At 27.2% G+C, this 26,963-nt stretch overlaps 1 protein-coding gene across 1 annotated transcript; it reads right to left on the bottom strand.

Annotated features, from left to right (window-relative positions):
- Positions 1–1,175: 1,175 nt before the first annotated feature.
- LOC145844386 (bifunctional 3'-5' exonuclease/ATP-dependent helicase WRN-like) lies at positions 1,176–26,897 on the bottom strand. The gene is made up of 25 exons (XM_082951782.1): positions 26,758–26,897; positions 25,176–25,397; positions 24,755–24,860; positions 22,475–22,582; positions 21,573–21,973; positions 21,143–21,305; positions 20,659–20,747; positions 20,040–20,229; positions 18,921–19,027; positions 16,562–16,709; positions 16,144–16,207; positions 15,988–16,046; positions 15,556–15,657; positions 15,177–15,256; positions 9,165–9,347; positions 8,643–8,799; positions 8,181–8,355; positions 7,620–7,767; positions 7,036–7,207; positions 3,857–4,004; positions 3,322–3,500; positions 2,588–2,750; positions 1,912–2,056; positions 1,574–1,660; positions 1,176–1,323 (listed from the first exon to the last, which is right to left on the bottom strand). The coding sequence occupies exons 1-25, from the start codon at positions 26,895–26,897 to the stop codon at positions 1,176–1,178; spliced, it is 3,684 nt and encodes a 1,227-aa protein (XP_082807908.1).
- Positions 26,898–26,963: the final 66 nt, after the last annotated feature.

The following is a 26,963-nucleotide window of genomic DNA, read 5'->3' as shown; positions in this document are numbered from 1 at the left end:
ATACACTTAAGTAACTGTAAAAAAAGACATAAAAAAGTAAACTATATATATGTTGTATAAAATATTTCCTCTCATCATTTAGTATAAAATTTGTAACAAACAAATATACTCTTATCTACTTTAAAAACTAAAGTTACTTTAAAAAAAATACAAAAAACAAGTAAACTTTATCTTGGCATATACCTCTCTTATAACTTAATTTAAAAATTTAAACAACTTTGAAAAAATTATATAGAGGTAAAGTATACACATTAACTTGTTACATAAAATACTAAACTAACTGCTTAGTTACAAACAACTCAATTATTTAAACAAAAAACACTCTGATTCTAAAATTATGCTAGATAAACTTTTGTGTATATACCACAGTTTCACTATGGAAGTGTCCTTGCTACAGATCATTAATACTAAAAAGCTTACAAAATCTGCTTGTTCAAGTAGGGTACTTGTTCAATATGTTAATATAAATTTTTTGCAGTTTTATAAAGGATATTTTACTAATTTATACCAGGTGAAGGCATTGGAAATAAAATTAAATATTTTTGTACATTTCTAGGAAAATTTTAGAATTTTTTTCTGACTTTAAAGGACTTTTAATTAATTTTTACCATTTCAAGGCTTTGGAAAACAAGGAATTTTGTAAATTTAAACTGACAAAACCTGACTTTGTTTTAAATTTTATGAAATTTCCTGACTTTTCTGACTTTTTTTCAAAACCCCCCATTTTTTCCTGACTTTTCCTGATTTTTGTCATTTTTTTTAATTTTTCCTGACTTTTCCTGATTTCCTGACTTTTCCTGACCGAGTGGCAACCCTGCAATTACCACTATAAACTTAGTATAAGAATGTAAAGTAAACTATGTATTCAATTTTTAATAAGTTAAAGGCATTTTCAATACTAAATAAATTTAAGATATTCTATCAATGCACTAACGAAGTCAAAAAAGATTACTGTTTGATTTAACAAATTATCTTTTAACAGCCAGCAGAAAACAAAAACACATTTATTTTACCCAATCAGCTAGAAAATTTTAATGAAAACACTTGAAAGAAATTTAACACCTATTTAATACTATTATCATTATTACCGATGCACAACTAGAACTAAACTATAAAAATAGAACATTACATGACTGGAATAATATATATTATTCATATCTGATCAAACAAACTCGTCACACCTGACTGTCGTTTTGTGGTTCTGAGAACATTTTGGGGGTGGAAGGGGCTCCAGATAAAAAGTGGCGGTCGTGATTTGAAAACCTTCCGCCAGGTGGCGCCGTTGTTGTCTTCGGTCTTTGTGACATCATACCCGGCTGCATTCTGTTGTTAACATTTTAAGTATGTACTTGAATATACATTTTACTTCAACTCAAGTAATTAGATCAATAAAAGGTATTTGGTTGTTCTTAAACATATAGCGTACTACAGTAAAGTTTTTTAGTAATTTTGCAGCTAGTACTTTATATAATTGTTTTTTTTAAGAAAAGTGTACTCTGTATACTGAACAATATAGAAAGGTACAAAGTTTAAATTAAAAACTATCATCATTAAGCCATCTTAAGTTATTTACAGGTTTATTTGTTTTGGAGCCGGAGTTTTCGAAGTCCTTCTGTTTATTTCTGCTTGTTTTTTCGTTGTTGGAGTTTTTTGAGGGTTTCTGGAAAAAACACAGTTCTTATAAAACTATTCATACGTTAGTATAACATTATTAAACAGTATTTCTAAAAGAAATAAAAACAAAATCTGAGAGTATTTTTCTGAAAAATGAGAAATAGTTTTTTAAACAAAACAATTTTTTAACATTTCTCATACATTGGCATAACTTGTAAACAAACTTGTGTAAAAAAATTACCCAAAAGTCATGTATATTCATTAGTAATAATGTTTTAAAGTAAATTGTGAACTAACTGCGGCTGATTATTTTTCGTTGCATTATTTTGTTCCATCACATTCATTCCGTACATTTTAATAATGTACTGCCTGATGATTCTTAACTGGCCGTACGATATTTGAGTTCCGACCAGCTCTTTGATTGGCGCAAGTCGGCTTATGTCTGTGACGTCATAATACATTGAAACATAAAAAAAATGGTGTAGGCAAGTAAATATGACTATTTAGGGTTGTATACAACTTATTTAGGTTTAATGTTTGTGATTCTCAATTACTGCTAAAAGCATTAGAGCTACTTAATTAAAAATTTATTGTAAAACATAAATTTAAAACAAAGATTGCAAGTATATTTATTTAGATCAATCAATAATTTTCAAAACGTATCTATCCAACCTATTTATAGCGTTAATTAAAAAAATAGCAGTAAAATTCATTAACACCGCAATTAATAAATACAAGTAGTTGAAACACCTATTTATTACAAACTTTTACAATTATTAGTAGTAAAATAATATTACTAATAATTTGTTGCTAGAGGTTTCAGGACTATTTAAAAAAATAAAAGTTATGATCAGATATTTTTTTTTTAATATTTTAAAAATTTCAAAACGTCTCTAGAAAATCTGTTTACAACTTACAATCAAAAAATTGCAGTCATAAACACTTTACAACTCAATAAAATACAAATAGTCACCGTTATTAATAGTGGGTTTCCTGATGACGCTTAACACTTGTTTGATGTGGTTGTCTGAAATACCAAGTTTTATGAAGTTAACGGGATGCCCGGCTTTGAAGCAATCAGACAGCTGATTGTACAATGTTGATACTTGAAGGTCCCTCTCTTTCGATATTTCTTCCTGATTTAAATAAGACATATAAACATTTTTAATTCTTTTTATAATATGATACATATATATATATATACATATATACTATGTTTTTGAATGAATCATGTCTCAAGTTTCTGTTTAATATGTATAAATATATATATACCATTTAGAATAGAAATGAAAAGTTTTAACAATTTTTATTGAGTGATAAGTAATGGCTTACTATACGAAGGTCTGTATAGATCTGTATTGCGACAATTTTTAATGTATAGTATAGTTTTAAAACGGTTATTAAAAACTTTATTTTAATACCCTTGGCTTGAAAATAATCTACTTTTATTTTTAAAAATAAAACACGGAAAGCTAAATTAAATCGGCTGAAATATCTAATTAATAAATAAAATATTCAAGTAACATTAATAAATATCATTCAAAATTTTGTTTACTTATATAAATTTTATAACGCTAAAAAGTTATCGTGATCTTTTTTACAAGCTTTACTTTTACAAAACAATTATAAGTATGTAATTAAAATTTGTACAAAATCTAAATTAAATAAAATCCGACTTTAAAAACTAATAAAAAACAAGTTTCAAACCAGGGACATTCCCCTGTCGTGAAAGTACTTGTAAGTTCTCCTCATGGTTTCACTGATGGCTTCCTTCTTCACTCCTTCTATGTCATTTACCTTCTTACCCGAGAATTTCTCCATTGATGACGTCACGTCGCAATTGTCACGCGTGACGTCACCGTTCTCCTCGCAGTACGAATCGATTACTGTTGGGAGAAATTATTTTTATACTTAAAACAGTTTTTTGATCAAATTTAGTACTTTTGTTTTAAAAGAGCAAGTTAAGGTAAATTACTTATAGTTTGATATATTAGTTTGGTAATATAATTTTATAACAATTTAATAGTACTTTAGATAACGGTGATTTTTAATTTAACTGTTAATCATTCTTCAGTTTTTAGATAAAAAACAAACGTGCCTTATATAAATATTCTTAAGTAGTTTGAGACTGTTTCTTAATAACATTATCAAACACAATTCAGAAACATTAGGAGTAAAATTTTCATTTTTTGTTTAGGTTTAACCACTTTTTGTTTTATTTTAACAAAAACAAATTATTTACTCGCGAGCATTTGCTCTCCGGCCCTCTTAACTTTAGTGGCGGTCATTCCCTCAACTTTGGTCATTTTTTCTGTTGTTGAAGGTCGGGCCTTTGCAAGTTCCATCAAGTTCTTGTTGTCAGCTACCAAGTGGGGCGGCAACTCCAAATCCTTAAATAAAATATCTCTTGAGTTATTTTTCCTACATTATCCTGACACTATAAACCGAAGTTAATAGAGTTATTTTTAATTAGATAATAACCGAAGGTAGATAGATATCTCGAAAAAACACAAGACAATTATTTCGGGAGCGGGTCAGAATGACACAGCAACAAAATGACACGGTCGTCAAATAGACACGGTGCGTCACTTTGGCACAGCGACAAAATGACACGGTGCGTCACCTTGGCACGGTGCGTCAGTTTGGCACAAAGGGTCAGAATGGCACGGCGACAAAATGACACGGTGCGTCAGAATGGCACAGCGACTAAATGACACGGTGCGTCACTTTGGCACGGAGGGTCACTTTGGCACGGAGGGTCACTTTAGCACAGCGACTAAATGACACGGTGCGTCAGAATGGCACAGCTACAAAACGACACGGTGCGTCACTTTGGCACGGAGGGTCACTTTGGCACAGCGACAAAACGACACGTGAGTCACTTTGGCACGGAGGGTCACTTTGGCGCAGCGACAAAAGACACGGTGAGTCACTTTAGTACGGAGGCGCAGCGACAAAATGATTGTGCACCTAAGCACTAAAAATGCATAGATAAAAGTATAAGTACAAATAACCGCAAATAAATTAGTTTTTTTAGCAAAACATTCCCTACATCAAGCATCTCTTTAAATAAAACTCAATAAACCACTAATACACACTTGTAATACAATTGCAGACTTGCTTTAACAAAATATAATTTTTCTTACTAACATAATAGTAAAACTTCGCAAAATAAAACATTATTCCAATTGATATTGTCAAGAAATAAACTCGTTAAAAATTTGATTAGTAATTATCTAAATTATTTTCTCGCTCCGTTTTTTAATGGATTAGGCGTCTGATTCCTATTAGAACATTCCTAAAGCTCAGGCAACTCGTGGTCTCCAATGTCTCAATACAAATATTGGAGACAACGGGTTGCCCATGATAATTAGGTAAATAGAACATCGCTTTCACCAATTACTCCCAATTGCCCCATACTTTCAAAATGTTGTCTATTTTATATCAAAAGTAAATACTTTTTTTTTTTTACTTTTTCATCAAAAAGAAATCAACTCCTAATTAATAAACAATATTATTTAAAAAATTTTAAAAAAAGTTTTTAGATATCCTAGAAAATGCATTTATTTTTACAAAAAACTCATTTTTTTAATTGGCAAGATTAAAAATAGAAAATTAAATATTATTTTCATAACAGAGTTAAGACAAAACCGAGTTTTTAAAACTTTGTAATAAAACTCAAGAATATAAAGTAGCAGAAATGTTTTACAAGCAAATTAAAATCTGCTTTTACTGTATTATTATGAAATTTATTTACTGATTTTGTATTAAATATAAATGCTATTTAATTCCTTATATGCAATAAAATACTATAATATCTGTCATACTCTAAGTTTAATCTTTTATATTTTAGACTAAAAAGTTTTGTAAAAATAAAAAAGACTTATAGTATTAACTTTAGTAGAATGGCTGCAGCTTTAATTAGAAGGCTGCAGCAGCAATGTTGTATGTATAACCTCTAGTGATTTTTTTTAAAGTGATAAATATATAAATGCGCATGAATGGTTGCATCAGACTCTTAATTTTTTCTCAACTGTTCATGTTACAATTTTTTACTTTTTCATAAATTTATGCTCCAGGACTGTTATTTTAATTATCTGCTTTTAGACAAGTTTATTATACATTTTCAATAAAGAGTTTTAAGTAAACATCCTAACTTATTAACTTTTTTTGAATATAAATATATACACATATTTAATATAAATGGCTAGTTACTACAAAAGCATCTGTATTTTTAAAAACTAGAGTTAAAACACGCATGACTTATTCTTACTACGAAATAACTCTGTATAAAATTAAAACTCTGTTATTTTTTATAACAATTCCTGATAATAATTAATTAAACGTTTAACAAAAAATACCAAATTTTATTCATTACATAAATATGAAAAGTCGTGAAACGTAAAAAATAAAACTTAAGAATATTTTTGTTTTTATACTATGACTTAAATTTTAAAGCAATGTATCATATATAGTTTCAAATGTATCAAGCTACTATAGTTTAGAAAAAGTATAACAAATCTTTTGTTTAACTAGTTACTATCATAATTTTACGTTTAAAAGTTATAAAACTGAAGAAGTTTAGTTTTGCTTATAAGTTTGTTAATCCATGCTATAGTGACACACCGTGTCATTTTGTCGCTGTGTCAAAGTGACGTATCGTTTCATTTTGTCGCTGTGCCAAAGTGACGCACCGTGTCATTTTGTCGCTGTGCCAAAGTGACCCTCCGTGCCAAAGTGACGCACTGTGTCGTTTTGTCGCTGTGCCAAAGTGACCCTCCGTGCCAAAGTGACGCACCGTGTCATTTTGTCGCTGTGCCATTCTGACGCACCGTGTCATTTTGTCGCAGTGCCAAAGTGACCCTCCGTGCCAAAGTGACACACCGTGCCAAGGTGACGCACCGTGTCATTTAGTCGCTGTACCAAAGTGACGCACCGTGTCATTTTGTCGCCGTGCCAAAGTGACCCTTTGTGCCAAAATGACGCACTGTGCCTGAGTGACCACCGTGTCATTTTGTCGCTGTGCTAAAGTGACGCACCGTGTCATTTTGTCGCCGTGCCAAAGTGACCCTCCGTGTCGAAGTGACGCACCGTGCCAAAGTGACGCACCGTGTCATTTTGTCGCTGTGTCATTCTGACACCCACCCAATTATTTCAGCTGTGTTCTATTTTCATAATTAAGTTATTTTGTTTTAGTGCTAGAGCTAGTATAAACTAATAATACTACAACTTGAATTATGACAAAATTTTAGCTTGTATAACAATTTATCAAATTTGTAAGTCCATAGTTTTAAAAATTATCTAGTTTGAAAAGTATTTTAACGTTACGAAAGTTGAACTCCCCCGATTGTTTTGATAACTATTTTGAAAAATTTTAGATATAAACATTTTCTACTCATAAATACTTCACTCAGTTCAAACCTGAGCAATTTCGTTCCTCAGTGCAATCAGCTGCTTGTACAGTGGTAATTGATGCTCGTCTTTTTCAAATTTAATATTTTTAGGGATGATATTTTGCAGGTAGGGTCCCATTTTCATTTTGTTCAATTGGATCTCTGTAAGGGCGCTGGAACCAGGCTTTTGAGGAAGAATCCTAAGAATTTAATTATTACTAAAATTACTATATAGTATATAACTTATAATTAATTATAACTAAAATTATTTTTTATTTATGTATTACTTAAGACTAAATTTGCGTTTTTGTAAACAATAATATTCTGAAACTTATAAATTGATAAAATATCAATATTTTTAAGATATTAAAATCAAAGTTATAATTTACTTAATTTGGTTTGAAACTTTAACCTAAACAAGATAAGTAAATTTTTAAAAATGTTTAAAAAAATTTCATATTAGGCTCAATTTAACAAAAATAAATTTAACCTAGTTATCTGTTAGAAATGTTTATGTTACTATATATTTTATAAATATTATACCTATCACACTTAACAAAAAAACTTATCTTTTTACGAAACTACAAAAGCAAAAATAAACACAAAACCAACGTTTTTTGTATTTCAGTGGTTTTAGCTTCAGTAGTATTAGACATTTTGGTTTCCTTCACAGTGAGATCAATAGTCGGTATCAACATTAACGGATGCTTCTTCTTCAATCTGCATTGTCTCATCCATTCTTCTCCTTTTGGACTTACACCTGTTGAAAACTTAATTTCATTACTTAATTATATAAGTTATTCAACAAAGGTTTCAATTATTCTTTCACAAGGCGTAGTGTGATCATTTCGTTTGTAGCTATCTACTTCATAATAATTACGTATTATTTTATTTAATCACAGCTTCAAAATTTCTTAAAGTGTTTAGTGAAAATAAATTTACGGACTATATTAATTTAGAAGCACCTAACATGAAATAATTTTTGGTAAAGTCTCTAAGATTGCATTTCAAAAAAAAGAAAAAGAGTATAACAAATCACCTTTAAGTAGTTTAATAGGTCAGATAGTAAATATTTAACTAAAATATATGGTGTAACTTAACTTTAGCTTACATCTTTAATAATCCAACTGAAAATTGGCGCAAAAAATTCCTGAATAAAAACTCAACACTGACCGACCAAACTGCCGCCAAATTTGTTTTTCCCGCCAAAACTGGGCATGCTTTTTGTCTTGAGGTAGCATTGATCCAGCAAAGCCTTGCCCAGCGCCTTCCAGTATTTGTTCTGCTTGTGCTTGCCGCTTCCGAACTTGTGGTGAGAAGTGAACCTAGTAAACATCTTCTTCGTTTTCTGTTAATTTTTTTTTTGGGTCATTTAAAGTATAATAATTTTTATAAGAGTGTAGTAGAATAAAATTTTATTAAATTCGTTTAACTGTTAATAAAATACGAACAATCTGTAAAGATAATATCAAATAATAAATTATGATACAAAAGGTAAATCTACAAACATGGTAGAACTTGTGACATAAAACAAAGATAAGCAAATTAAATAAACATACCTATATGATATTGTATTTTTCAAAAATCAATTATAAATCATAAATCAACTTAACACAAAACAAACAAACAACTAACAGATCCGCACAGGAACAACACGGGCATCCCCAACCCGAATTTCTCCCCAGTTATCTGAATAGCTTCGAACAACAGTCTGCAGTCATCACCGAAATCTCTCTCCTCACTCGCATCATCCTCTTCGAACTTCTCACCTCTCTCCTGTGCGCCCTTCAACCTGTTGTTTGATTATTTTTTTATTTAGCTAACTTAGACTAGTTTTATTGAGGTTCTTCAGTCTGTTATTAGATTATTTTTTAGTTTTTTTATTTTTGATTGTCTGTTAAGATTTTTCATTTTTATTTAGCTAGATTACACTAGTTTTAGTGAGGCCCTTTATTCTGTAATTTATTGGTTTGTTTTAAATGTCGAAATGTAAAGACTTTTGCTGTTCGAATAAATAAGATTAGCTTTCCTCGCAATGGATTTCGATTAATGAAACTGTTATATGTTTCAAGTGATAATTTAAGGAAACACGATTAAACTGAATTTTATATTAAAATAAATTAACTTAGATCTTCATTGTTCAAACAAATCACAAACTTTTTCCTGCAATTATCGCAGCACTTGGCGGTGTGATAGATGGAACTTCTGGCGTTGCTGTCGAAATGGCTCAACACGGATTTTCTCCTGCAGCCGGTGGTTCCCACGTATGCCTCCATTTTCAGTATCATCTGCTCCTTGTGGTTCCTGAACTTCTCACTCGTCAGGTCTTTCAGGAAGAACCTTCAAAAAATTTTCAAACAGTTATAATGAATTCATTTTCAGTTCCTGATTTTTTTGACGTTGGGAAGAATTCAGGTGGGTTTTGTTTTGAACAAAAATAAGCTGAAGTAACTTTTCTAAATGCAAGAGCTATAATAACTTTTAAATTTATTACACAATCACATATAACCATCCACAAACCATACTCAAACAAATCCCAAAAATGGTAGAGACCAGACTTTCTAATAATTCAAGTAACAAAAACCTATTTAAAAACATAAAAAAGGACTATAATGATGCTTTAAAGGTAAACGGATACAATTATGAAATTAACTATACAGAAGAATTCAAAGATAAAAAAATAAACAGAAAAATAAAAATTGTATGGTTCAATCCCCCAAATTGCAGGTCAGTAAAAACAAACATAGGCAAAAAGTTTCTAAAAATAATAAACAAGCACTTTGGAGAAAATAGTAAGTTAAAAAAATGTTTAAACAAAAACAAAATAAAATTAAGCTACAGCTGCATGTCAAACATTGAAACAATAAAAAAAACACAACAAAAAAGTAATAAACAACAATTAATTTAAACAAAGATGAATCATGCAACTGCAGAAAGAAAGAAACTTGCCCCCTTGAAGGAGGAGAATGTAGGGCAGAAAATGTAATTTACCAGGCAACAATAGAAACAGATAATTTAACAAAAATATACATTGGACTAAGTGCTAATCAACTAAAAAACGTATATCTACACACAACACAACAATAAAAAGCAATCCAAACAACAAAAACTACCTCCAGTATAAACAAGCAACTGAACTCTCAAAATTAACCCATAAATAATAAAAATAAAATAAGTCGGAAAATATTACAAAGGGAAAATAATCAAAACCAGGTATTATGACATGCAGATTGTGCTTAAAAGAAGCTTTATTGATACTTGAATCTGGTACAAATTGCATCAACAAAAGAACGGAATTAATGAACTCATGCAGACACAGAAACAAATTTTTATTAATAAACTGGAAAGCAGACAAAACTTAAACCAAATCATTATAAAAGTACAAAATAGGTTATTTTTCTTGATTTTTTCATTGAGTTTTTGTAGACATTTGGCTTAAATTAAAAAACAAGCTTTTTTAGATAGTTTTTCATTGAGTTTTTGTGGACATTTGGCTTAAATTAAAAAAAAGTTTTTTTAGATAGTTTTTAATTCAACTTAGATAAACTTATGGAATTTTTTTAGATAGTTCTTAAATCCGTTTAAATTTTGACTGTTATGTTAACTTAACACAAATTAGATTTCGAAATCTTCAGCGACTTTGAGTTTTATTAATGTTTGTTGACTATTGGCTTAAAATCACAATTTTAGACAATTCTTAATTTCATTTAAATAAATCTCAAGGAATAATTTTTTTTTTGTTATTATTATCTTTTTTTAAAAAAGCTCTGAATTCAGTTTTTTTCTTAAACTCATTATATTAACATTAATCTAATTTGTTTTTTTAAACTAGTACCAATTTTACCTAAATATACTCTGATATGCTTGAATTTTCGAATATGCAACATTTTTGTTTTTGTTTATATTCTTCACGCATGAACAAGTTTTTAAATAACAGTATAAATAACTAGCATTGTTATATGCAGTTTCATATTTTATTTTTTGCTTGAAAAGGTCGCAATCTCTTGCCACCGAAACCGGTCGTAAATAAAATATACAATTTGCATAAATCTATTTAAATTTAGAACTAGTATTCATTTTAAAAAATATTTAAAATATGAACAATAAAAAACTTATGTTATGTTTTTTATAAATAAAGGAGTTCGTTATTTTCAACGAGAAGAAAAAAAAGTATAAGCAACCTTAAACTTTAAGAACTACGTTTATATTTGTTTTCAAAAAAAAAAGTGCAATTAAAACTTTCCTAGATACTTAATAAGCTTTATTTTTGATAACTGAGTTTACATGTGATGATTAAACTTTTATTTGTTTTGATAACAAAACTCCTTAAAGACAAAATTGTTAAAGAGGGCAATAAAAGACTATTATTAAAAACTGATATTTTATAAGGTTTATGTATTTTGTTAAATGAAATTCAAATATTCAGTCAAACTTTGTTATAAGCTTCCATGTTTGCATGTAAAGTCTAAAAATTTATTAATCTTAAAAGTTTACTATAAAAACCAACTTCAACAATCCAATCTGAAATACATTGGAAAGTTTGTAAGCAACAACTTAAACAAGAAAAATGAAAAAAAAAACAGTTTAGTGAAGCTATTGATAATTTATGTTTAACTACAGTTTTCAAAGACTTATAAGCATTATACCGTACTAGATCTATAAAATAAATTTTAAAGCAAATTTCGCGTATCGATTATACATCAATTAATATATTACATGGACACACTAAAACCCTTGGAATTATAAAATGTGTAATAATAATATATCACTTGGAGACATTGAAGTCCTTGGAATTATAATAAGTGTAATAATATATCACTTGGACACATTAAAGCCCTTGGAATTATAAAATGTGTAATAATAATATATCACTTGGAGACATTGAAGTCCTTGGAATTATAATAAGTGTAATAATATATCACTTGGACACATTAAAGCCCTTGGAATTATAAAATGTGTAATAATAATATATCACTTGGACACATTAAAGCCCTTGGAATTATAATAAGTGTAATAATAATATAATACTTGGAGACATTAAAGTCCTTGGAATTATAAAAAGTGTAATAATAATATATTACCTGGAGACATTAAAGTCCTTGAAAATATAAAAAGTGTAATAATAATATATTACCTGGACACATTGAAGTCCTTGGAATTATAAAAAGTGTAATAATAATATATTACCTGGAGACATTAAAGTCCTTGGAATTATAAAAAGTGTAATAATATAATACCTGGACACATTAAAGTCCTTGGAATTATAAAAAGTGTAATAATAATATATTACCTGGAGACATTAAAGCCCTTTGAATTATAAAAAGTGTAATAAAAATATAATATCTGGAGACATTAAAGTCCTTGAAATTATAAAAAGTGTAATAATAATATATTACCTGGAGACATTAAAGTCCTTGAAAATATAAAAAGTGTAATAATAATATATTACCTGGACACATTAAAGTCCTTGGAATTATAAAAAGTGTAATAATAATATATTACCTGGAGACATTAAAGTCCTTGGAATTATAAAAAGTGTAATAATATAATACCTGGACACATTAAAGTCCTTGGAATTATAAAAAGTGTAATAATAATATATTACCTGGAGACATTAAAGCCCTTTGAATTATAAAAAGTGTAATAAAAATATAATATCTGGAGACATTAAACTCCTTGGAATTATAAAAAGTGTTATAATAATTTAATACCTGGACACATTAAAGTCCTTGGAATTATAAAAAGTGTAATAATAATATATTACCTGGAAACATTAAAGTCCTTGGAATTATAAAAAGTGTAATAATAATACCTGGAGACATTAAAGTCCTTGGAATTATAAAAAGTGTAATAATAATATAATACCTGGAGACATTAAAGTCCTTGGAATTATAAAAAGTGTAATAATAATATATTACCTGGAGACATTAAAGCCCTTTGAATTATAAAAAGTGTAATAATAATATATTACCTGGACACATTAAAGCCCTTGGAATTATAAAAAGTGTAATAATAATATAATACCTGGAGACATTAAAGTCATTGGAATTATAAAAAGTGTAATAATAATATAATACCTGGAGACATTAAAGTCCTTGGAATTATAAAAAGTGTAATAATATAATACCTGGAGACATTAAAGTCCTTGGAATTATAAAAAGTGTAATAATAATATATTACCTGGAGACATTAAAGTCCTTGGAATTATAAAAAGTGTAATAATAATATAATACCTGGAGACATTAAATTCCTTGGAATTATAAAAAGTGTAATAATATATTTTACCTGGAGACATTAAAGTCCTTGGAAATATAAAAAGTGAAATAGTAATATAATACCTGGAGACATTAAAGTCCTTGGAATTATAAAAAGTGTAATAATAATATATTTACCTGGAGACATTAAAGTCCTTGGAATTATAAAAAGTGTAATAATAATATAATACCTGGAGACATTAAATTCCTTGGAATTATAAAAAGTGTAATAATAATACCTGGAGACATTAAAGCCCTTGGAATTATAAAAAGTGTAATTATAATATAATACCTGGACACATTAAAGTCCTTGGAATTATAAAAAGTGTAATAATAATATATTACCTGGAGACATTAAAGTCATTGGAATTATAAAAAGTGTAATAATAATATAATACCTGGAGACATTAAATTCCTTGGAATTATAAAAAGTGTAATAATATATTTTACCTGGAGACATTAAAGCCCTTGGAATTATAAAAAGTGTAATAATAATATAATACCTGGACACATTAAATTCCTTGGAATTATAAAAAGTGTAATAATATATTTTACCTGGACACATTAAAGTCATTGGAATTATAAAAGTGTAACAATAATATAATACCTGGACACATTAAAGTCCTTGGAATTATAAAAAGTGTAATAATAATATAATACCTGGACACATTAAAGTCCTTGGAATTATAAAAAGTGTAATAATAATATAATACCTGGAAACATTAAAGTCTTTGGAATTATAAAAAGTGTAATAATAATATAATACCTGGACACATTAAAGTCCTTGGAATTATAAAAAGTGTAATAATAATATAATACCTGGAGACATTAAATTCCTTGGAATTATAAAAAGTGTAATAATATATTTTACCTGGAGACATTAAAGTCCTTGGAATTATAAAAAGTGTAATAATAATATAATACCTGGAGACATTAAATTCCTTGGAATTATAAAAAGTGTAATAATATATTTTACCTGGAGACATTAAAGCCCTAGGAATTATAAAAAGTGTAATAATAATATAATACCTGGAGACATTATATAATACCTGGACACATTAAAGTCCTTGGAATTATAAAAAGTGTAATAATAATATAATACCTGGAAACATTAAAGTCTTTGGAATTATAAAAAGTGTAATAATAATATAATACCTGGACACATTAAAGTCCTTGGAATTATAAAAAGTGTAATAATAATATAATACCTGGAGACATTAAATTCCTTGGAATTATAAAAAGTGTAATAATATATTTTACCTGGAGACATTAAAGTCCTTGGAATTATAAAAAGTGTAATAATAATATAATACCTGGAGACATTAAATTCCTTGGAATTATAAAAAGTGTAATAATATATTTTACCTGGAGACATTAAAGCCCTAGGAATTATAAAAAGTGTAATAATAATATAATACCTGGAGACATTATATAATACCTGGACACATTAAAGTCCTTGGAATTATAAAAAGTGTAATAATAATATAATACCTGGAAACATTAAAGTCTTTGGAATTATAAAAAGTGTAATAATAATATATTACCTGGACACATTAAAGTCCTTGGAATTATAAAAAGTGTAATAATAATATAATATCTGGAGACATTAAATTCCTTGGAATTATGAAAAGTGTAATAATAATATATTACCTGGACACATTAAATTCCTTTGAATTATAAAAAGTTTAATAATAATTTAACACCTGGAGAAATTAAAGTCCTTTGAATTATAAAAAGTGTAATAATAATATATCACTTGGAGACATTAAAGTCCTTAGAATTATAATAAGTGTAATAATAATATATTACCTGGACACATTAAAGTCCTTGGAATTATAAAAAGTGTAATAATAATATAATATCTGGAGACATTAAATTCCTTGGAATTATAAAAAGTGTAATAATAATATAATACCTGGAGACATTAAAGTCCTTGGAATTATAAAAAGTGTAGCAGTTTGACTCTAACCCATCTCTACCCGCTCTTCCTATTTCCTGTTATAAAACATTAATAACAAATTTATCAATCCATGAATTTTTTCATAAAATAATGTTTAACTCAGTTAATAAAAATTAGAGCCTCAATTCTCTTGTTAAATTTTTATTTAAATTCATATTAGTTGTACATGTTTTTGTAAGTTTGAGTAATGATTAAGTTCGTGTAAAATAGGCAGGGCATGTTTACTAAAATAACATTAAAACCACATTTAAAATCTTAAAAATAATAATTCAAATACTAATAAGAAGTTTATGTTATCAATATAATCAAACTGTGAAATCTTGTTTATTTAAACCTGATAATAGCTCTCAATGTCTTTAGGTGCTCCGTAGTGGATGACGGTTCTGACGTCGGGTTTGTCGATTCCCATTCCGAATGCCACCGTCGCCACTATGCACTGTTACGTCAAAATATTGATTATAGTAAGTATAAAAACGCCAGTTTAAAGCTTGTAAGCTCGAGTTAAAACTAAAAGTTTAATTTTGTTTTATTGTTCACAAAGTAGGTAATTTATTCAAAACAAACAGAAAGTTTGCTACGTAAATATAAGTTTTCAATATTTATAAATACAATATAATAAGGGTGAACTCGAAAAAAATTGCTTTTAAATTTTTATTTCAAATACAAAACCTTTTGTATATCAAAAACTACTTCTGAAATATTACACAGCAATAAATGTCTTATTCCAACAATCCTACTTTTAAAAAACTTTTGATAAAATATAAACCTGCAGTTCATCTCTGACGAATTTTCTGTGAGCTGCAGTTTTTCTCTGGGGGCTGAGACCTGCGTGATATAAGTTTAAAAGTAGTTAACAAATAATAAATTTATAAAATAAGCTAGGCTATTTAAGTTTAAAAAAAACTATAAAATTAAAAGCAACCTGCGTGATAAGTTGCCGATTTCACACCTAATAGCTTCATAAGTGTCCCTATTTCATCAGTGGTCTGTTGAAAATTGTAAAATTACATAAAAGTAGCTATTTTATACACTATTGCTTAGGTTTCATTTTAGGTTTAATTAATAACTGTAGAACTTAATTACATAATAAAAAGTGTTAGTGCTTATTGTTTTTTTCTATATTTCAATCTAAACTTGAAGTAAAACTTAATATCCTTTGTATCACTTTTTTTAGTTAAATAATTTTTAGTAAAATATTAAGTTAAATAAAAAGAATTTTAGTTAAATAATTTAAACTACCGTTTGAAATCTAGCTACAAAAAGTACTAATAAAATTGTTTTAGTGGGGCAGTGAATAATGTAAATCGCCTTTCAGGTGGGGATTTAAATAATAAAGTCACCTTTTTAGTGGGGCAGTAGATGATAGTCGGTCCATCAAATTTCCACCTCTGTCTTCCGAACGGTCCATCCGGGCATTTTTGCATCAGTGACGTCAGATCCGCTTCAGGATCCGCTGTTTTCCTGAAAACTCCAAGAAACAAGTTTGTTCTGTTTGAAGGAAAAATTGATTAAAAATAGTTTAGCTGGATTTAAATATTTGAATAAAACATCGAAAGGTAATTGTTATATAGATATAACAAAAAACTACTAGGTACTTGAATTTAATCAAACTTCTAGTGATATTGTATAAATTCGAATTGAAATATTTGTTATATTTACTAACTCATTATTAATTTGCTTCAAATTTCAAGTTTTGTTTTTCACAATTTAAAACAAAAATTACTTTTTTACAAATTGTTAAGGTTTTTTGAACAACGAAAAACAAAAAATGTGTATGTATACATATATAAAATACTAACTTTTCAAATATGTATATACATATATATAATTCTAAGTATTAACACATCAAAGTATTAAAAAAACAGTTTTTTATGTGTTAACAAATATTAGCACTTGCTAGGACAAAAGAATTAATTTTAAATTGTTTCAAAATATTATATAAAATTGTACTAAAAAACTTAAATTTTAACATTATACTTTTGCTATGTAATTATTTTATATAAACTTACAATTTAAACTAATCACGAACAAAAGTTCTTAGCTTATGTGAAACGTTCATTGATTTTTTAAACTAACAAAATAATAGGAGTTTTAATCATGCAGAAAAAATTATTAATTTTGTTTGGTTTCTAAGTTTTGTATAAACAATATATATCGTAAACAACTTTTTTGGGGTACAAAGTTTAAATAAAAAATATTGACAAATACATTGCATTTTTATTGAAGTATAAAAATTTCAAAACACGCTTTTCAACTACTACTGTGTTTAACTAAGCTATAGAATTTTATATTAATATCTATTAAAGCTTGATAATAGATACCTAATCATGAATTAAAATACAAAAATTAAATTCTGTTTAGATAAGAACTTGGTATAATCAAGTATCAGGACTTTTTAAACATACATTAGTAAGTAGAAACTTAAGATGGTATAAGGATATTACAATAAACTTAATAATTGACATACTAGTTTCAAAATTATATAAATGTAAATAATAATGATAAAAAGGCTTTGAAAACGTTTGAAATTAAACATAATTATCGGAATTAAGTAAATGTATTTATTTAAAATGAATAAAGCTATAGTATTGTATTTGTTCTGAAATCTTAATTTTTCTAAAACTATAGCTTTATATTATTTTAATTTTAATACACATTAACTAAATTCCGGTAATTATATTTTACTTCAAATGTTTTCATAGCCTTTTTATTATTATTACTATTTACGTTTATATAATTTTGAAACTTGTATGTACTTTAATGTATTATCCTATTACCATCTCAAGTTTTATATTTACTTAATTATGCTTAAAAGTCTTGTTTACTTATTTTTACCAATTTTTTTTTCTAAACATTATTTTACCTTTTTTTTAACTCATGATAGCGTATCTATTATTAAGCTTTAATATATGTTAATATTAAACTCTATAGCTTATTTAAACACAATAGTAGTTAAAAAACATGTATTGAAAAATTTTTTACTTCATAAAATGCAACGTATTTGTCAATATATATTGTCAAACCTATCATTGGTCTTTTTTTTCTAATTTCAATTACTCTAAATTTTAAGTTTGTGCAAAATATAAACTCAAATATAAAAGTCTTTTAAAAAACTTCTAACAATACTTAAGCATTTATCTGTATTTAATCTGAATTTTCAAGCTCTAAAATTCTTACAAACTCGATTACTTAACAGTTTTCCGTAAAAAAATAGATTGTTTTTTTAACTTTTGTGAATAGAAGCAGCAAAAAACTTCTTAACTTTTTTTTGATATACGATTAAATAAAACTAAAAAAAATAGTACTTGGTTTAATTATGCAAGTAAAATTAACTTCTGAAATGTATAGTCAAAGAGTTAATTCAGAAAATTTTTTCAAAAAAAATCATAAAAGTACAAAAAACATTAGCAAGCATTATACATGCAATATATTGTGATTCAAATTTCAAACTTGTAGACTTTCAGTTTAAAAAGTACATGTGTAAAAAATATTAATCTAATCATTAAGAGAAGTACAACTCAAAACCTTTCTTTGTTTAGTACTTCTGTGTTCATAAAAGTTTCATATTTTTTAGAAACACTTTATTTAGAAATTTAACAAAGTTTGAATAACAAAAAATAATAATTACCGAATAGTTTAGTTGTACAATGTTATACACTTTACGCGTAAAGTAAAAACTTTTTAAAAATAAACAAAAACCTGTCAAAAGAGGTGGTTGTAATAACGGGGTTTTTCAGGTACAATGACTTGCAAATATCCTTCCTGACTTCAGGTGTGGCAGTGGCTGTCAGGGCAACTATTGGGACCTGTAATTTGGTTGTTTTTTTGTTGTTTTTAACTTATTTTTCAGTAACATGTTTTGTCTGGACAGTTAAGTTTAATATTAATAATATTGTAAAAAAAAATTAAAACTTTTTTTTAACCAAAACGCTTATATCTTATTAATATTTACTATTTATTTCTAACTGTTTATACTTTTATAAAATTATTTCATAAAACCTTTATGAAACTATTAAACATTTATAATAATATCACTCTCGTCAAAAGTAAAGTAAATCCTCTTCATCTGAATGTAAATATTTACTTTAAAAGTCTAAAGCCAGGGCTGCCTTCAAAAATTTGTTCCAACTAATGATATATAGCTTTGTTTTCAAAAAATCAATTTATAATTTTTGTGTTATCTTTAAAAAATAATATATCACCTTATTTTTTGTTTAAAAAAATTAGTAAAAAATATTTTGTTTTAGTCTCATTAAAATTGTTCCTTTTTCGATCTGCCTACCCATGGTCTAAAGCAGAGTTTCCTATTTTTTTAGAGGCCCCCTTTTAAAAAAAATAAAAAAGCTATGACCACTTCAACCCCAGAATGTAAGTGTAAGTTACAAAACTGCCATTTAAAAACACCTCAAACTGTTTTTTTTACTCTTCAACTTCGACTCCATAGTATCTAGTGCAAGTTTCAAATTATGACCTCATGCACCCCCCCTTAGCCCCATTGCTGCTCTTGGTCCTCTAAATTTCTGTCATGACCCCCAAGGGGTCCACTTGGCCCACTTTGGGAAACCCTAGTTTAAAGCAACAACTTTTAAGAAACTAACAAACAATAACCTTAAGTGTAAAAAAAAAAAAAAAAACCTTAAATCAAACATAAAATAAAATCAACATTGGGTAGTGACGTTTTCAGCCCCCCTCCCAAATTTAACTAAATTTTAGTATCAACTTACAGAAATCAACTTACATAGAGTGCTTACTTTACAAGATAAAAATAACATGTTTTTAATAAGTTTAAAACTTAAATCATACAAATACGAAACCAACATTGGGCAGAGAGGTCTTCAGCCTGCCCAAATTTCTGTACGCGTTCCTGAAGTCGTGTCCCCATTGGCTGACGCAGTGAGCTTCGTCTATTGCTATCAGGGAAATCCCCACGTTCCGGTTGAGTTGCGTCAGTATGTCGCTGCACGCTTCAGCGAACTCGGGCGTTATGTACACTACACGGTACTTTCCCCTGAGTGAGAAAAGTTGTTTAGTAGCTAAAAATGGTTTAAACACATTGCATATTTATGGGTACAATAATATTAATTATGATAAAAGTTCAAAATACCTTATGTCTTTTATTGCATAAAAAAACTGCGAAATGCTTAAATAATATTGTTGTGTTAAATTTAATTTATAAAAAGTTTACTTAGTATTAAATATTTACATTTTAAATTATTATATTTAAACATCTTTTTAATTTTTTTTCTATACTCGTTTGATTCTACTCTACTTAATATTTATAGTTTAAAGGATAGAACTTATTATAAGCCAAATCAGTTACTATACTTTCAACTAAATTCGTTAACAGTAAAACTTTAAAACTAGAGTTTAAAAAATAAATTTAGCTTGATTAGAATCAGTAGTACAGGTGTGAACTAATTTCTACTTCGAAACTAACTTCTGCATGTCGTTGTAAACCTGCGCCTTGTTGGTTTGAGCACTACCGAGAAAGCAGGCTGGTATGTTTGATGTTTCCAGCTTCAATACCTGTAATAAATTTAGTAAATAATAATATATTAAAGTTTAAAGTTTTCAGCCAAAATACCTATAAAAAACACAATAATATAATATACAGTACATTTAAGTTAAAAGTTTCCAGCTTTAATACTATAAAGAATCCCTGTAATTTATACAAGTATTTTACGTCAAAAAATATAAATAAAGAATTTTCCTTCTTATCATTAAAAAACACTATGACTACTACTACTTTATGAATTTATCACATGTTACACTATTCTTACAAACTTATAAGTAGAAAAACTACGTTCAACACAATTCAGCAACTTATACAAAGATTCTTTGTTACAAATACAGGAACACTATAATGAGCTACATAATACACAGTTGTACAACCTGGAATGAATAGCATAATAATAACATACCTGATCCTCCATGAGCGATATCAATGGAGATATGCAGATTGCGGTTCCGTCCAAATAAACGGGTGGGTACTGGTAACACAGGGACTTTCCGTACCCAGTCGCCATGACAACGCATTGATCCCTGCCCTCATTCAGCGCCGTGTTGATGATCTTCCATTGCATGCTGTTGCAACAAATAAATAGACTTTGTATTTAAAAGTTTATAACAATTTACAAAAAATTATAATTGTTAAGGCTGAATCTTTAAGTTTTAAAACATCATAAAAAAACTATAAAAAAATTAAAATTATAATCCGAAATAGCTGTAAAGTTTCAAAATAAGAAACCTTGAGTTAAGTAAAAAAAAATAAGTCATAGAAACATCACCAACACAAAAATTTTTAAAACTAATCAAAATAATTAAAATTTGTTAAAAATTTTGCCAACTGACGGTCTGAACTTGGAATGTCCGAAATGCTCCTTCAACACGTCGATGTACTGCTTTGAGGGCGGCACGTAATCCGGATCCACCTCCTCCTCGGACTTGTTCATTGTGACGTCACCGTCGTTCGTTTCGTCATCGAATATGTCGTCGAACTTGTTGTCCGGCGATCCCTGCTCATAGTCGTCCGGATTGTAGGGAGAATCGGAGTAATTGTTGTTTTGGTAGTTCGAGGAATTTTGGTAGGAGGAGTTGTTGTAATTATTGGGGGAATTCGTGTAGTTAGTTGTGGGGTTTTGGTAATTTGAGTTGTTGAAATTATTTGGGGAGTTTTGGTAATTTGAGGAATTGTTGTTTGTGTAATTTGTCGAATTGTTCGGGCTTCCACTGTTGATAGATGAGTTCCTTCCCTGTTTGAGTTGACAAGTTAAATTGTTGGTGTTCTTTTTTATTACAATAAACAAAAAGCATAACTGTTCATATGCTTACTCATTTAAACAATGATTTTTAAAACTTTAAGACAGATAGTGTTCTTATAATTTGTATACAAGTGTTTTTAACATATAATGTCTAACTAATACAACAAACTTAAACAAACGATTAAAAAATTAAAACTAGAGCATGTGCTAATACTGTGATATTAAAAGATATGTATAATTAAACAAAATATAAAATAATTAAATTTAATTAAACTTCACGGTGCAGTTATCATAAATCATTACATTCTACAGTTATTTTGATGTTATAACAAAATATGTAACAAAAAAGCTTTTGGGAAAGTTCATATAGAAAAAATAGTTTGAATATTTAACCAGATGCTATGTTATTTAAAAATAAATCTAATTGAATTTGACATATTACTACCAAACATTAAATATGAAATATGAATCTGTATAAAAATTGTATCTCACTTGAAAACTGTTTGAACTCTGGTTGATGGAGTTTTGAGATGTGTTGGTTGCAAACGGGTCGAAATCTCCACCCATCTTTAAATTGCTCTTATCAGGAGTTTTTACTTTCTGAAATAAAAAATTAATAAATTTAATTTGTACATAATAGTTACCTTACATTTATAATTTAGTTGTTTTAAATTTTATCAATGCAATTTGACACCTTTTTTGAAAAGTTTTATCCTTTTGTTACTTAATTTAAAATGGTTTAAATATATGTTATCAATAAATAAAACTTTGCTACAACAAACTTACAAATGTTTTTAATATAAAACTACAAAAACATCAGCAAAATTCTACTAAGCCTAAACCTAGACTTTCGTATGCCGTGAGACAACCTCAACTTTAAAGTTTACCAAAAGGGTTGATCATACCAATTCGATTATCAGACAACAAGCTTTCGGTAGTCTGAGAAAGTTTCGTCCTTATTTAATCGGTTTTGTCGTAACAATTTAACGTTATGCAGGTTGTTTCATTTCATAAAATGATAAGCCGTTTGTAAATTGAAGAAAACTGCAAGTTTTTTGGTTGTGGCTAACTGATGAGTCCTAACAAGGACGAAACTGGTCTCCATCTACCGAAGGCTTGTGGTCTGATGATCGAGTTGGCATGGTCAAACCTTACTTTAAAAACACTAAACATAAATACTTCAGCACAATTTTTTTATAAAAAAGTATGGACAAAAGATTTTCTTAAACAATGAATCTATTAACTAACTTACCTAAACGTTTAAAATATTTTTCAAATAAACTGAACTACTAAGACAATTATAGTTTACGGTTTTAAGAGCAGATAGTATACAAAACTGGATGTTATATAAAAAATCAAAATAAAAATTGTTCATATAGAAAAGCTGTAAATAATAGTGCCACACAATTTAGGATAAAAGTTGAATTGCAAATTTTGAGTGAAAATTAATAGTTACTTTAAACAAATTGACTTCAAAAAACTGAATTTTGTTTACTTATTTTAACAAAACAATATTTCACTTTTCAATAAAATATTAAGTAACAACTTTTAAACATTATTTGTAAATGAAATAAAGTTCTTAGTGAAATACGTTCATAAAAAAAACTTTTTAAAACTAAGATTAATACTACTTTTTGATGAAAAAATTAAATTTTTTCAACAGTTTAAATACTATAATACACATATATTAAAAACACCAAGGAAACATGTTTTTTCCTCCAACAATTATTATAGACCTTATATAATCGTATATTGAATGGTGATTGATTAAATAAAAAATAATGATTTAAATATAAATTGTAATTTTAATAAAAATATAGTAAGTATTGTGACCATTCTTAACTAAATTTACTTAAATCATATTTAAGACTTTGACTTATATTTTGATGTCAATTATAAAAACAAAATACATAATTTTCATTTTAAAAAAACATAGTCTAACAACTTAAACTATTTTACCAAATTTAATGAAACTAAACTCTAAATAACAATAAAATAAACTTAACAAACCTTTAGATAATTTAAAACTCTATAATATATCAATTTATAATTAAAACTTGCAAAGATAGTAAGTTACCAACCATGAACGACCAAATAAAAATTTAAAGACTAAGTTAACAAATTTTGTATTCATCAACATTAGTTTTTAACACCCGAAACAAACCGAAATAGTTCATTAACATCTACATTAAAATAAGCTACTTATAACAAAAGTTTCAATGGTTTTTATGTCAAAAACATAAAACAGGGGTCAGTAGCTTTTTATGAGAAGCAGATCAGCTAGACTGAAAATAATTTTCGGTGGCCACAGTATCTTTGTAAAAATTTTAAATGTGCATACATTTATTGTAAAAACAAAAACAACTGGTTACATTCGGACTTAAAGCCGTCGCTCTACTTTATCTACGAAAATAGAGCTTTTTAGATCAATTAGAAAAAAAACTTAGTAACTAAAAGTATGCATAAATATATCAGAAAATGTGTTCGGAAATAAATACTAACGTGCAGCTTTATCGCAAAAAACAAGCGTGTTTGTAAACCTTTACTACAATGTATTCTAAACTTACTTTTACTAAATTAGTTTATTTTAGTTAAAAATTGATCAGAAGACCTAAAATTTTTGCTTAGCATGCCACACTTGCGACCCTAAATTATCCACATTTTCTAAATACAACGCAAACCATTTTTTGATAGACTAGTAAAAAAAGCAAAAAAGCAAGAACAGGTAATAACTTAACAAAAACGTAAATAACGCTTATAAAAATTTCAAACCTTTTCTTGAACAAAATCATCTTCTTCATCGATCAGCGCGTCCAAATCGCCCCAATCATCCATTTCAACTTTTAAAGTTTTATGGTCATTTTTCGGTGTGGAGAAACTGAAAAATTTCAATTTATCTATAGAAATATATATATAACATTTAACGATTATTTATCAAATAAGGTAAAAAAAATAATTTGTTGTTAGTTTTTTAACAAATTTAAATTAAAAAATATATATATTAAGTAAAAAATTCAGAATGAATTGTAAGTTATCTAAATTTCATGTTTTTGTTAAAATTACAAGCATCAAAACGTTAAGTACAAGTCTTTTGTAATACTTTAAACTATTTGTATTATTTATTTGTAATTTAAAGTAGCCAAACTCCTTCAAAAGTACACAAATGTTATTTACATGCTGGAAAAGTCCTTACTTGTTTGAAACTTTTAACAACGGAGATTTTCTCACAGAGGTTGTTTTAGTTACATTTGGCTCTTCCTTAACTTTTTTTTCTACAAAATCACCATCTGATTCAACTTTAACAACAGCTTTATTTTCTGATACTGGGCTGTCACTAGCATCTACATCGCCTGGCTTGAATATTCTTTTTATATTTTCGAGTTCTTTGAACGCTGCCTTTATGCTTTGCTTTACACTGAAAAAAAAATTCAACATAAATTAAGTTTTTTTAACACAACATTTAGTTTATATTGTTTGGTATGAAGTTTTTTTTTTAATTAGTATTGTAATTACATTTTCAAAAGAAAAAAGGTGTAAAATAAAATATAAAGTTTTTTTAAGCTTAGATTGTACACTACACATGTTAAGAAATAAACTAATACTATATTAATAAATTATAACAGAGGTGGGAAAACTGCTGCATTAAAAATTCAATTTCAACTACGTTATTATGCTATTGTTTTAAATACTTTTTTAATTTTTAGTTTTATCTTTAAAAGATAATCTGTTGCCAATTTTTTTTGTTTAAAATAATTGATAAGAAATATTTTTCAAAGCATTTTAAAACTTTTAATTTTTTCGACCAGCCAAACCCTGTATTATTGCAATATATAGTCATAAAAATAATTAAATAAGTGTAAACAAGTAAACATATTTCACTTATTAAAAAAGCATAAAACAAGTTAAACTTACCACTAACTAATATCACAAGATAGATACAAATATTTACTGTTTAAATTTTTTTTTTAATAAAATAAAAACTTAAAAAAAACTTCTTTTAATTGTTTTGTTAATTAAACAAACTATACAACATTAAAAATTAAAATTTGCACTTTTTTTAATAAAATTTATAGTATATATTTATTTTTTATAATTTTTTAGCTATTTCAAAAAGAAATTGATAAATAGATTATATGTCTATTTAAACTTTAATTACTAAACTTTTTATTTTTTCTTTTTTTTTTTCTAAACTTCATCTACATGGAAAAAATGAAATAATTGAACTTTTAAAAATTGCTCTATAGCTTATAGTTTTCTACCAAAAGATGTAGTTTAATAGATAAAGGTTAACTCAAAGTTACAATACAATATTCCCTTTAAAAATTCTCTTAGGTTTCTGTTTTTTTTTCTCAAAATAAAAATTCCAAGTATTTTTTGTAAAACATAAGTGTTCTATGTTTTTCACTAATTTTTTTAAGTTATGACACTAAAATTTAGAATCATTATTTATAAAATTGTTTGTAAATAAGTTCTATATTTATAATAAAAATCTAAGGTTTTTATGTAATGGTTTTATAATTTCATAACAAATTTGCTGTTCAGTTTATGATTATTGGATAGGAAATGTAGGAAAGGATAGGTTTTATCTTTATATTTTTGCCTCTAGTGTATTTATTCAAGAAATTGTATAAAACTATATAACTTTAAAAAAAAAACAACTAAAAAAACTAAAATGAAAGTTGGGAGAAAGGCTTAATAAACTTTGTCGTTTATAATACTGTTATCAACGCTACTTTCTAAAAATAATTTAATAAATTTTCACCATATTTACAAACCTGCTGACATTAGCTGCAAAAGAAACAATATCACTCTCTCCAGATTCAATGTACTCAATTATTTCATGAGCCTTATCACACAATCCAAGCAGGTGTTCAACACAATCATCTTGATGGTTGATATTTATTTCACTGGTCATTTAGTCTTTTAATTCACATAAATATACAATGTTTTTCTGTAAACTGTTATACTTATCATGTTTAAA

This window comes from Thalia democratica, chromosome 9 (assembly GCF_965202585.1).
Source record: "Thalia democratica chromosome 9, ktThaDemo2.hap1.1, whole genome shotgun sequence".
NCBI lineage: Eukaryota > Metazoa > Chordata > Thaliacea > Salpida > Salpidae > Thalia > Thalia democratica.
Note: the sequence above shows the minus strand (reverse complement) of the source record. Positions and strands in the feature narration are given on the sequence as shown.

Coding starts and splice junctions, on each gene's coding strand:
- LOC145844386 (XM_082951782.1), bottom strand. CDS start 26,897: ATGACCAGTGAAATAAATATCAACCATCAAGATGATTGTGTTGAACAC. Junction 22,583..24,754: donor ATGATTTTGTTCAAGAAAAG/GTTTGAAATTTT, acceptor TTTTTATTTCAG/AAAGTAAAAACTCCTGATAA. Junction 20,230..20,658: donor GTTTACAACGACATGCAGAA/GTTAGTTTCGAA, acceptor TTTCTCACTCAG/GGGAAAGTACCGTGTAGTGT.